The sequence below is a fragment of the Uranotaenia lowii genome, chromosome 1 (assembly GCF_029784155.1).
Source record: "Uranotaenia lowii strain MFRU-FL chromosome 1, ASM2978415v1, whole genome shotgun sequence".
Taxonomy (NCBI): Eukaryota; Metazoa; Arthropoda; class Insecta; order Diptera; family Culicidae; genus Uranotaenia; species Uranotaenia lowii.
In genome coordinates, this window is record NC_073691.1 from 47,800,978 (window position 1) to 47,814,873 (window position 13,896).

General features: G+C 36.0%; 1 protein-coding gene across 7 annotated transcripts in view; it reads right to left on the reverse strand.

Moving 5' to 3' along the window:
- Positions 1 to 146: 146 nt before the first annotated feature.
- Positions 147 to 13,896, reverse strand: part of LOC129739847 (protein tramtrack, beta isoform) — a 484,838-nt gene continuing 471,088 nt past the window's right edge. For all 7 annotated transcript variants that reach the window (XM_055731379.1, XM_055731377.1, XM_055731381.1 and 4 more), the window contains one exon: positions 147 to 11,535. In XM_055731379.1, the coding sequence (XP_055587354.1) occupies positions 11,387 to 11,535 (149 nt within the window). In that variant the 3' untranslated portion in view covers positions 147 to 11,386. The remainder of the gene's footprint in view (positions 11,536 to 13,896) is intronic.

The window sequence follows — 13,896 nt, forward strand, 5'->3', positions numbered from 1 at the left end:
TATTTATGTGTGGGAGTGTGTGGGTGTGTTTTTTTATACTGGATTTAAAATTGTATCAAATTTAGCGTTTTTATTCTCTTGTTTCATATCGTGCTGTCAGGATGTTTTTTTTCAATGTGTTTCCACCTCAGCATTCATTCATTTTTGTTCTGGTTGATTTATCTTGTTTTGCTGGTTGGTATTTTTCACTACATCATGTCCATTTAGTTTCGTTCTCTATATGATTATATACTTTTTTCTCTTGTTTTTGTTGTTGTTGATTAGTTTTTATTCAAAGTAATTTTTCTTGTTTGTTTTTTTTTCTTTAATAACACGTGAGTGTGTGGATGTGTGAAGTGATAGTGTTTCGTTTAAGATTTTGGATCTAAAGGCAGCTATAAGTTGTGAGTGTGTGAGTAAGTGAGCTGTTTTTTTCTTCTCTCAATTACTTTCTTCCATTGTTTGATCTCACGCGATATATCTCGATTTCTTTAATCGTTTATTTTTTGTTTTGTTTTGTTGAAGCAGTGTTTGTGGGAGTTAAATTTGGTCATTTCTAGTTTCAAACCGCGCTAGTGCTCTACCCAAAAGTTTCTAATTTAATGTACCAACTGAAATGGACATGATTGCCTACCGGTTGAACAAAACTCGTGTTCTTTTTTGCTTATTTATTCTCCGTTCGGGTTTCGATCGGTATTTTGACGTGTCGTGAGAAGTTCGGCTGTTTGGTTGTCGCATTTAATTGAAACTGACGTTACGCACTCTCCGTCAACGAACGAGAGAAAATTCTGTTTTAGCTTTCTCTCTCTCTCTCTCTGTTTCTAAGTTTTATGTATATACCTATATGAAAAACCTGTGCAGTCAATTCTCGGTTTCGTCTGTTTAAATATGTTTGTTTGTCTTGTGTTGTTGTTGATACAACTTGAGGAGCTTTCACAAATGAGGAGCTAACAAATGATCGTTTAATTTTTGTGTGTGTGTTTGTAAATCTTTGTTATGTATGTAAATAAATCAATTATAAAAATCGTTTGTAAATAATCCTGTTTACTATTGTTGTTTTTTTTCTGTTGTATTTCACTTATCCTGTGTTGTTTTGAGAAGAAATAACGGTATTTCAACATAACATCAATTTCAATCGTTCTGCTTGGTAAATATTGCGTTTGTTTTTTTTTGTGTTTTTTTTTTTAAATATGGTGAACAAACAAACAAAAGGTTGCATTCGGTTGGTGCAATCGCCGTATGTTATCGCGAATATTATATTTTATAACAATTCAAAGCGAACAAACTTTGCACATTATCTACAGTTTGATCGTGGGAATTGCGCGCTCTGTATTGATGGAATCGACTGTGTAAAATCGCCTAAATTGCTCACTTTCCCAACCGAATGATTATGAAATGTATATCTTTTTAAACCGAAGACTTTGAGGTCTACGTTCACTTTTTTCCAGCGGAAAATCCGCTATACTAGGAAAACATAAATAACGATTCATACACAGCGTTTTTTTTAAACTGCTTAGTGAACGTTGCCAAAACTGCAACTTAGCGTCGTGTTTTTGTTTATTTTTTCATTTCTTCCATCGAACTCACTTATCAACTTTTGCTTATACTCATTAAACTGTAGGTCAGTAAGCTAGAACCTATTGTATAGCTGTTACTTCTACGTACGTTTCTTTAATTTTTATCATATTTAAAGGGATTTGCTCCTTTAACGAACGCTTCTAAAGCAAGGACCAAAACTAAGGCAAATTATTAGCAATAATTTTCAACTACTTAACTTATTTGCTAAAATCAAGAGAACGAAAAAACTGTGGAAAGGTTACAGATTCCAACCGATAGCATTGCTCGTTTCATAATTTTCCCTTTCTTTCTCTTTCTCTATCGCGAGTTTTCCGTGATTTGCTCTCTCGCTTCCGAAAATATCATCGAAAACATCACCCGAATGTTCTCTCCTTACTTTCCTTGTTATTTTCTTCTAGATATTTCTCCTCGACTATCTTTTATATTATATCTTTGATTTTTTTGGGAACAGGCACTACAGTGTGTGTTTTTTTTCTTACTTCATAATCATTATTTGTTTTTTTCTTCTTGTTTTAAATGTTAATATTATTTTGTTCTCATAATAATATTAATATTAATAATATATATTTTATGCTCCATGTTTGAAAGTAACTTTCTCATTCTTATTTCTCTGTTCGCTCTCAGCATCCGGTTTGCTTCAAATATTTTACACCGATTACTCTCTCTCTCTCTCTCGCTCTCTCTTGTCCTGTGCACCGAAAACTCTCGCAACGTTTCGAATCTATTGTTTCTACCCTTCCATTTTCTTGTGTGTTTTGCTGTTGTTTGGGTGTAGTTGTATGTACCGCAGCGAGCAATTTTCTGTTTAGTTTTCGCTCTCTCTCTCTTCCGAACTACCCAGTCACGTTTCCATTTGTTTTGTTTCTCGAAATGTTGATTCGGGTCCTATTTGTTTTGAAAGTTTTTGCCAAGAAATTCGCGGTTGATTGAAACTCGGATAAAACCAAAAAAAAAAAGATAAACGTTGTTCTTTGTTTTACTTCAATCGTTTGTTGTTGTCGGTTTTGCGAATTTTCTGTTTCCGGTTTTGTGTTGGGTTGGGTCTGTTTGTTTACCTGTGAATATGTCTGTGTGTATGTTGTGGTTTAATGAGTTTGTGTCTAGCTTGGCACTCAAATTATGTTTATTCTACTTGATTTACATCTGGGTTAGCTGATTTTCAATCTTTTCCTATGGGATTTACTGTATTGGATTGGTTAAGTTGAACTTTTTCTATTGATTGGGTTACGGTTATGGTCGGCAATAGTGATTGAATGTTGGTTCTGTTGTAGAAGAGCTTTGTGGTATTTTTGATGTTTGATAATGGAGTCAAAAAATAGAATTTTTAAAATTTTGATTCGGAAATTTAAGGAAAAAATTATGTAGAAAATCATATTTATTTCTCCAGTCAGATTAACCTAATGTCATTTTTATCGTTGAACAGCTTGTTTTTGTTTACTCGATTGCCGTTCGGTGCTAATTTTGTCCCGGAACTCTTCCAAAGAGCAATGCACTTTGGAAGAGTTCCGGGGCAGAATTAGCACCGAACGGCAACCGAGTAAACTGAAACATGCTGTTAAACGATAAAAATAACAATAGGTACGTTTGTAAACATTTAATAAGGACGCTGAAAGAAGCCAAACAAAGAGTGTTTGGAGCTGTTAAGCGTGAAGTTTTGCCTTGCTTCTTCAGATGACCGCGAGAACCGAACGAAAACCCTTACAAAATTATTACTTTCGGCGTAGAACTGTGCTTATCACAAACATCCAACATTTAACCACCTTTCACCGACCATTTATCTATTATACTTTGAAACAGTTCTATTGAAGAAAAAAAATGAAAAGAAAACTGATATGTAAAGTAATATCTACATGTTTACTTCCTGTTTGTTTTTTACTGTTTCAATTGTTAATTGTTCTGCACCTACCTATTCGGGATTGTGTTTGAAGTCGTTCAATATGGGATGGAGGTGTGTCTCAAAAATTGAAACCTAATCCGGTTTTGTTGCATGTTTATTGTTCCTATTAATGTTTTGTTAATCTTTTACAACAGTTCCTGTTATTGTTAGATTTTGTTTACAGTTTTTTCGCTCCGCTATCGTTTCACGTTGCGCTATCAATTCTTGCAGTACAGGTTTTACCCGCTCGAGTCTCCCAACAGTCAACAATGGTTCCGTTATTGTTGTTGTTGTCGTTGCACTAACTTGCTCACAATTAACATTTGCTTCCTCTGCTCTACTATTGGTTGCTGTGTTGTATTGAATTGTATTGTATGTATGTAAAAAAAATCACCAGTTCTATTGTTTACAGTTTTATATCTCACAGTTTGTGGTTGTTTCATTTATTTGTTTGTATTCTGCTACTAATATATTCGGTATAATAATAATAATCGTTTAACTATTGCAAATAAAGTCCGTTTTGTTGTATTGGTTAGTTGATTGAACAAGTGCGTTCAACAGACTGTCCTAATCTCGGCTAGTCGGATTAACCCTGTTTTGCTCGTGTTGTTTTTGTTTGTTCATCGGTTTGTTTACGCTTAAATTGAAAGAACACTTGTGTTGCTTCACTTTATCCGGATCTGTTTGTTGTTGTTTTTATGTTTGTTTTACTGTTATTGAAAATCTATTGTTCAATCGATCGGAAACAAAGGATTGGAGGTCGCTTGCGTTGCTTTTAAATTCATTTGTGATTCGTTTCGAACGGGTTTATCGTTTGTTTTTGTTGCGGTATAACAGTTCTCAGTATGACAGATCGGTGCAACAGTTATACAGTTTGGGAAGTCTTTCCGACTTTCCTAGTGCCAGGATGCAGCCAGTGTACTCGGGAGTAGCACGTTTACTATTGGTTTTTATCTATTGTTATTCCGTTGCCACTATTCAGCTTATTTAGTGGCATCGGATCGCTGAACAAGTAACAAACGTAAAGGGAAAACTGTTTGAAAAGTGTTGTAACAAAAAACAGTAAACAATAACATTGAACTGTTTTGGTTTCATATATGCAAAGGCTTCGGATTTGTTTTTGTTTATACGGTTGGGTAAAATGATCGCAGTTTGCTGTGGATTTTTTTTGTCAATAGGTATTTGAGTGTGTGTGCTTTTACTTTACTTTAGGTTCTGATGTGTGTTTATGTTGTTGTTTCGCACTTCAAATTAATCATTTTAATTTCGTCTTGCTTCTCTATTGATATATTATGGAAGAATTTGAGTTGCCCTGAGCTATTTATTACCATTATTTCATCGGTTATTTTACTTCTTCTGTATCGTTTTGTGTATGAAAGAGTTGTGTGTGTGTGGTTTCGTGAAACGAATTAATGAATTTGAAAAACAAATATTTGAAACATTTCCGGGATTGGTTCGGTTGTGGAACAACTTTTGTGATCATTTCAACAAATATCATGTACATGTGTTGATTTATTGTTCCTTTGAATGATCCGGTTTGTTATTTCTAGTCTAGAGAACCCTATACTAACATATAGAAGAAAGGTACGATAAGAGCCTCGCCGTGTGTTTTTTTTCTGTAGAAGAAACGTAAACCAAATGCGGTATCTTCTTGTAGTTTTGTTTTTTTCTATTAACTGTTTACTAGGTTGTTGTTTTTTTTTTCGAGAAACGTTTCCTGATTCCTTAAACCAGCGCACCGTTCGCTTCGTTCTGCTTTGTTCTTTTATTAGCCACCCTGTGAATCTTTCGCCTCCATACATGTGTATGTGTGTGTCACTTGCCCCTAAATATTTTTTACTCTTACAAAGTAGACCATCCAAACTCGAACTAAGTTTTACTCATAGTGATTTATGTTTTATAATTTTTGTTGTTGTTTCGTTCTAAACGTAGAGCGTCAACTAATTGTTTGTTTTTACTCCCTTTTTCTGAAAGTGTGCAATATTATATTTAATCTTATTAAATTTCATAGTTTAATATATTGTTTTTTTTTTTTCCTTCTAAATATCTATGCCGAAAAAGTGTTTCAACCTAAACAAACTGAACAGGCGATAATCAAGATAACAATAAAGCTATAATTTTGGTGTAAATTTTGAATTTTGACTAGAATCGTTTGCCGAAAGGATTGAATGCCAAATAAAGCTCAGTTCCGAAGGGTTACAGCCAATCGTTTTTGTTTTCTCTATCTTAATTTCGTCTCCATCCGCAGTCAAGCGGATAATTTTGAATTTTGACCACTTTGTTTTGCCCAAAATTTTTTCATTTTTCCCTAAAAATTCTTCCAAACTTGTCTTGTTAATTTATGTTTGTGTTTTGTTTTTTTTTTTTTTAACTTCACCTCTTGTTATTATCAAAATCACAGATTATTGTGTATCTTCATTACATGTTGTTGAATTTTTGCTTCGTCTTCGAACTATGGAATCAATCAACTGAGGAAAGCGATTCAGTTAGGTTTTTGTTTTTGTTTTCGTCTCCAGCTTCTATACTTGCCAAAGTTGAGATTTTTTGTTTGTTTTTTTTCTACTTTTTAACGCCAAAGCATTTTTTTTTTTGGTATTGTGAGAATTTCGGTCCTCTCTTGCGCCGATGCGTACTTTTTTGTGAGCGTGTGTGTTGTTCGAACGTTTTGTTTTTTTTTTCTGCAAATCGGTTTCTTCCGCATTGTCTACTATGATGAACGAGGGTGTTGGTGCTGTTCTCATTTTCTCAATTCTATTTAAGATTTCATGAGTGTGTTGTTGTGTGGTTGTGTATGTGTGTATATGTGCAAACGCTTCTCTTACAATCTATTAATGATGTTTTTTTTCGGTATTTATGCTGCTTTATCTGCCATTTTATAACGCTATGTTTTTGCTCCTAGTATCCTGTGTTTGAATATCTCTCTTTCTCTGTCTGTGTCGCAAAGTTTTGTGTTTTAAACTTTCACATATTTTTTGTTTAATGTTTAGAGGCACTCTAAGCTACAAATCCGACCGAGAAACGAGACTTTTCGCGGCTGCCTCATCAGACCCGCACATCAACCATTTTGGGGGAAAGGTTGGCAACACTGTTCCCGACTTTGAAAGCTTCAATTTCTCAGTCAAATTTGTTTACGTGTTTTCGTGTGTGTGTGGGCGTGTTTAAAAGGGGTCATGAATTGTGTTTTTGACAGGTTTTTATTACAGGAAAATTCCGTTAATTGTGTATGTGCAATTTGTGGATGTAGTTTTTTTTCGTTTGTTTTCAGTTTCTGAAAATTGGATGATACCAAAACTGAAGCAGCTTTAATTGCATTTTATAAATCTATTTATTTTTACCCAAAACTGCGAAAAACACTAGCCCGAAGGTTGTTGAATCGAAAAACGGGCTACAAGAGGATATTATTCTTCAAATGTGTGTGTGCACTCTTGGAAGCAATTTTTGTTTTTTTTTGTTTTTAAATTTTGTGAACGATGAAGGTGTCACTTGGTGTGAGTACGATGAGGTGTCTTTTTTGTGTGTAGATGTGTGGTTGAATTGAGGAGCCGATTGGCTGGTTGTTTTTGTTTTGTTTTTGCATCTGTGAATCATTCGATAATGTTTATTAATATATGCTGATTTTTTGTCTGTTTTCACGCTTTCATATAAAAGGTATAATATATTCATATAAATATGTTCTATTATCTTATTGTTTAAATTCTACGGTTTATTCCGTTTTATTTGTTTTTTTTTTCTGCAAGATATTGTAAGTGATAATTATTGCTATGCTTGCTTTCTTTTTGTTTCTTACCTTAGCACTAGAGTTTATTGTAATAAAACTAAAATATTTTCTAAGTGTGTATGTATAATAGATTTAGTATAATAATAATTGATTTTTTTTACTTCAAATAGCTTACTTTATACACACGAGTTCTATTTTCGCCTTATCAAACTTCTAATCAAACTGAACAAAACGACTCGCTTTGTTTCGCTTGCCTTATCCACAGTCTTAACGCTGTGCTGTAAATTTTATCCATTAGAACAAAATTCTCAATTTTGCCTCCCAACATTTTTCGCAATAGATATAGACTATTGTTTTTTCTTCTCTCAACCGTCTGCCATTCCTGTTTATTTCTATTGTGTGTGTATGATCATGACATATGTATAGATGTACGTTTGTATGTGTTAAACAGTTTTCAAATTTCAAATCAGTTTATTGTTAGTTTTCCTTTTGTCATTCCACTACTTTACTGTTTTGCAATTTGTTGAAAAGTTAGTATGTAAATATATGAAAAAATAAATATATTTATATTTCTGGCTTAACCTGCTATCCGGATTCTCGGCCGCCGATGGCGACGGGAATCTGAATCCATAACTGTACGTTTTCTAAGTTCTCATCTGCTTGTTTTATCTGTTTGTTTGTGTCTGGGTATTGATGTACCTATGTATGTAAATTTCTCCCTCAAGCGTGTAGAAGTGTTGCCTGTTTAATTTTCGTTTCCTTTTCTGGTAATTCGAATGGGATGCTTCCTTGTTTTCGGTTCGTCTCGCTCCCACCAGCTAACACAAAATAGCACTGTCTCTTTGCTGGTTTATGCGTTTGTGTTTGTGTAAAACAGTAAACAAAAATTTAATAATTTAAGTTAAAAATTATACTAAACAACAGAATATTAACAAAAAGGAACTTTCAGCTATGGTAAACACATGAAGAGGAAAATAAAAATATTTTTGGAACTATTATCCACTACAGCCTGTCCCTTTCCTTTCCCTACCTTCCTACTCCGACCCTGCGATGCCGTTGAAAGACGAATTGTTCCGTACCGATTAAAAGTTCCAATTGCCGAATGATGGTAATCGTAAGCTGCACGAATCGTTCGAAAAAATGCTAAGCGACATGCTAAGTTGTAGATATCAGTATTTAAAAAAAACCAAAGAAAATTTTGAAAATGCTGTTTACAATTTTTTTCAAATCAGTAGTGTAATCTGGTTGATTTGATAGAAAAAAAAATTTGACAGTGAAAATTTACACGGTAAATCAAGCAAACTCTAAACGTTAAATTTAAATCACATTTCGAAAAACACTGAAGTAAATTGCATTATAATTTTTAGTCGTTTTCATCGCTAGCATTTCGATAAATTTTAATTTTATATTTTCTGACTTTTTTTTTAATGAAATGAACTGTGTGCCATGAAAAAACGATTACTTTTGATCGGTGAAAAATGTTATGTTTTGTTTGAATTTTCGGTTAATGGAATGTATAAGTGACGATGATTTTTGTTGTTGTTTGTGAGTGCTTCAGATTTAGTTACATTTTTTTTTGTTTGGCTTTCCTTCAAACTTGCTCTACATTCGAAGGGTGAAAACAAATTGAGAATTTTGTTGCTTTTGTTTTGAGTTGAATTTTGCGAACATTTTTTAATCCTACTTTCTTGGTTAGTTTTTTTTTCTTCTTTGTCGATTCCTTTCTCATTTCAAAGTGGAGGAGAAATGTGCGTGTTGTTTTCTTTTCTTTTTTGCTTTGTTTAAGATTTGATTTATAATTTACGTTTTTCTCTTTTGTTGATTAAAAACGCCAAAAAAGCAAAGCGCTCGGAGGGCCCGGATCGATTCCGGTGCCTTCCGGCCATACTTAACATATTAAATAACTTATATAGGGTAAATAATTTTGAACAGTTTAAGCCTAAAAGGGGGGGAAGTTGTTTTAGATTTTGGTTTTTGTACGATAACGAATAATTTTGAACACAATCTCTCGCGTATGCCTAATAATTGGAGTTTGTTTTTGATTTGATCAATCACATTGAATTTTGAGATCCATGAAGTTCCAAACGAGTGCCGATAATAGTGCCCTATAGTTAAGTTACTTAATACATACTCAGGTTCTAAACGTAAATTGTTCATTTTAATCACAGCCAATGGTTACGCAAATGAATAGATAAATCAAAACTCTTCGGCCAGACCTTTTCTCCCGGTGTTTTTCCCTTTTAATTATGTTTTCAAGCCGTAAATAGCTCCGCTGATGTTCGCCGCATTTGATTGATTTTGGCCGGGAGAAAAAGCCGCCGTTTTATGGATAGAATTTAGCTTTGCTTCAACTAATCTTACTCATCAACAAATACTTAGGAGGAAATCTCACCTAACATTATAACGTAAATTTGAACTAGGGTTTTGTTTTAGTTTTTAAATTATTTATCACAACACGTTTTGCCGAAACAATAGAATTTTGAACTTTGGTTTCCAATCGCAGAAAGGTTTTTTTTGTTTGTTTTCAATTAAGAAAAGGCCTAAACGAATAATTTTGAAAATCTCCTCCACCTTCGATGGCTTGTTTTGTTGTTTCTTTTTTTTGGATTAGATTAGATACTAAAGATATTATAACCGAAACTTGAATATTATAATTCAAATCTAGAAGTCAAAAGTTTTCCTTCGTTTTCATTTGTTTTCAATCTGAGTAATTTAGTCAGTGTATGTGATACTCTTCTCATGATATGCAACTAGAGTTATTTTTGCCTAAATTTCTACTACCTTGTTATTACTATTTCTGCAATGCAATGATGCTGGGCTTTCGATTTGAATTTAGATCTAGAACTGTTAGATGATGATTGTTGTTTTGTTGTGTGTTTGCTTTTGTTTTTTTTTTCTTTCTCTTCTGTTCGGTCTTGTCTATCTGTCTTTCCGGAAAACGTTTTCGCTTCTCGCATTCCAATTTCCGCCAGTGTATAATTCTGTCGTCCACACCTTCCGGGAGCAACAATGTACACAATTGCATTATTATTATAATTATTATTTAGGTAATTATTATCATTAGATCTCGTCTAGTTTCTAACGCTTGTTGGATTCCAATTGGAGCTTCACTAAAACAGTGGTAATTCAATCGTATGTTTGCTTCTAAAAACTAAAATCATCTACAGATAATAAGGAACGTAATGCTTCTCTTTTACCGAAAATCACATTCTTTAGCGAAAAGTTAGCAAAAATGGTTCGTCTCGGGGGTGTTTTGTTTGCTGTATGAGTCTGTATGTGTCTGCGCTGGTAGTATTGGTTTTGTTTTTGCCTTTCTTGCTTTGCTATTGTGTGTTTTTGGGTGACAACTTTTCGCAAAGGCGCCACCCGCACCATTTCGCTATGAATAATATATGAAAAAATCTGCCTTAAAACTGATACTATAAGAAAAGGTAAAACAAACAAAATATTGTAGGGTTTTGTAGGTGTTTTTGATTTTCGGTTCGAACCTGTCAAACGAAAGACACTCAAATTATACTGAGAGGAAAATTCATGCCGATGATCTTGGACTTGTCTTTGGAAATTTACTGCTTATTTAGACCTGTCAAAATTTTCACGTAAAAGTTGGGTGAAAAATCGCATAAATCTTCAGCATGAATTTTCTTCAGTGTAGCAAACTAACAAAGTGTGCATAATCGTTTGAGAGGCATAGGTTTTAAGGGTAAAGGCAAAGGAAAACAAACGGGGGATCCCCAACTAAGTAGTTGTGGAGAACCATCAAAGGGGAACAGTATCCTAAAGAGTTTTTTGTTTGTTTGTTTGTTTGTGTGTGTGGTTAGTTTTGTAATAGCTTCTCTTGTTGTTCCGTATGGTAGTTTTTTTTTTCATTGTTCCTAACATTATAAGTGTATGCGCGTAAGTTTAGAAATTATTTTTGTTTATGTTTTTTTTTTTTCTTATTTTGTTTTTCAAGTGTACGGGTGCTCCCCCTGTGCGTCGCATCACGCTTTAGTTTTGCTTGTTTTTAGTTTTCTTTTTGTGGTTGTTCAGTTTCCATTCCCTCTAGGAAATTTGCCACTGCTGCATTGATCCTGCTGTTTGTTTTCTTTTATCGAAATTTGTTTGTTTCCGCCGTTCCAAGCGGCGACGCCATCTTGATTTTCCGCTGCGCGTCAGGTTCAGGTGAAGCCGTACATATCACAATGGTGCTGCAGGTTGTAGAGCAGGAGGAAGTTCAGCAGGTGCAGATCGTCCCACTATTGGGGCGAGTCGTCCTTCCCGTCGATCGGCGACGGCGATAGGAACTTCCGCACGTACTTGGGGTAGTGCGTCTTTTCGTGCGCTTTCAGGATCGTCGAGCGGGAGAACGTCTTGCCGCACATGCCGCAGCGGAACGGCCGCTCACCTGTGGGATGACAGAATTCGGGTTAACTTTTACGCTGTACAGTTGAAAATGAGTTGAAATTCTCTTTTGCCTACAGAATCTTCTGTAGATATTCCACCTTTTGAGGAGTTTTTTTCAATTTTTATTCTGATAGATGAATTTGGAACTGCAGCTATGAACAATGACCTAAGACCTCAACATTTCTTATGTGCTATCTTAAACCTCTGATCGAATCTTATGCCCAATATGATTATGACACTCTAACGTAGTCACATCTGGATTTAATATTGCTCTGCGAAGTAGTTCCACCTCCCCGTGGTGCAGAGTGGAAACGTGTCTGCAAGTCCGGCGTATTGCAGATGTACGGCCAAGAGAACTACACCAAATCCACTAGAGGCTGTCGACGGGTCTGCCAAACCCGCGCGGAAGAAGTGGTGCACCCGGGTACTTAGGTACCAGTACTTGGGTGTGTGCGTGATGGTCCAACACGCTTTCGGGGGGTCATGGCCCTGATATGCGGACGTGACCGGAGGGAGAGCGATCGCCAACTCGTTTTGCGCTTCGGTGGGTATAGACCCGATTCGCAAAATGAGTAGATGCGCAAAGTGGTGGCCAATGGTGGGCCGATCACTTAGGGACGTGTTTACACGTCAGTGTCCGAGAGGCACATTCTGCCGGAGGTGTCAGGGTTCGACACACGTTTCGGGAATTGTTGTGCCTGAACCGCGAGTGTGACCTGATGAGGGCGTTCTATAGCTCGATCTGCGCTTCGGGTGGTCATGCGCCCGACTTGAAGATCGGGTAGTTGCGCTGAGTGGTGACTTAAGTCAACACTATTTGTGAGTTCGGAGGAGTCTGAGTCCTACACATGGCCTAGGGGGCTTACCCCCCCTACCCGCGTGTCTGAACAGAGAAAGTGTCGTCGACAACTCGCTTTGTGTTTCTGGATCTTGGACTGGATTCACAAAGTTAGTAGTTGCGCTACGTGGGGACCTCATTCACACGATGAGATGTCGGGTTCTAACTCGTCAGAGGAGGGGTCGCGCATCGAGTTGTGTTAGAATGAGGTTATGCTGACAGAGGGTTCGGAAACGAGTATTGCCTTGGAGCGCACTAGCGCGAAATGACCTCCCACTATTGAAGCAAAGTGTGTCAAACAGTTCGAGGTGGGAACAAAGGTCAGTGGCCCCAGGTGGACTTTATGGCGTAGGGGGTACAGTGTTCCTTAGCATTGTATCATGAGTCGTCCAATTGCACCCATGGACCCAGAGTAGCAAACTGGGGGGACGCGGTGGCTCGCCGTGCCTTGGAATGCAATCCGTAAATTGGATTTACCACCTGGGTTAACAACTAATAAAAAAAAAAACATCTGGATTTAATATTGGTCAAGGCAATGTCAAAAACCAATTGAAAGATTGTTACCTATAGAGTCCAGGATTTCATACGCGCACAACTGTCAATTGCTAGATACTAGAGGAATCAGTTTAGCAATCGCTACTGTAAAATGTTTCGAGCTTGGCTCTCATTCTCTATATAGACTCTCACTTCAAAGGCACTATCACTTATCAGGATGCCAAATTCTCATTATTTAGTATAATTGTTAAGATTTTGTTATTTTCTTTTCAAATATTATGGACCGAATTTGGCTTCTTTATGTTTATCGATGGCCTCGGCTTAACTAGGCTCACTATCGATTGCCATGAACTGAAACCCGGCTGGATCGACTGCTATGAGCTGAAAGGCTAAAACCCGTCTAGCAATCAATCTATTATCAATTATTTTTTAGGTTCAACTAAAATAAAACTCTCACAAGCCCATTAAGGGCTTGCTCATTTAAGGCTGTTAGTTTTATAACACTTTTTTTTCTAGACGGTAAATATAACAGTGTGCCCTTATGGGCTTTGGCTTATTGAACTTTGCCCTTACTGCTTCATATTATCAGTGTTCGGATTGTCCACAATTCACACCTACAGCATTCACCAATGGAATGTCCAGGATCCTATTGAGATCTACCTACTTTTAGACTGCTGCACAACTATTTAAATCGCTACCTAGATACCGGAAGAATCAGATGAACTAGCGATTGCTTCTGTTTATGTTGAAAGCTTGTCTCTTTTGCTCTATAATGGCTCTTACCTCACAGACATACTCAAAATGCCATATTAGCCAATTTTGCACACGTAAACACTGCATTGCGAGCTAACTGTGCTGAAAATTTGACTCAATCCAGACAATTCAGTTATTCACAAAGTGATACATTTTGTGTTTCAATGACTGGCCTTGTTAGCGAAACGCAGTCGTTTGTGGCTACACTCTCCTTTTTTGGTACTCAAAATTAAGTTTGACCTAAATTCAAAACATAGTTCGATTCTATCAGCTTAA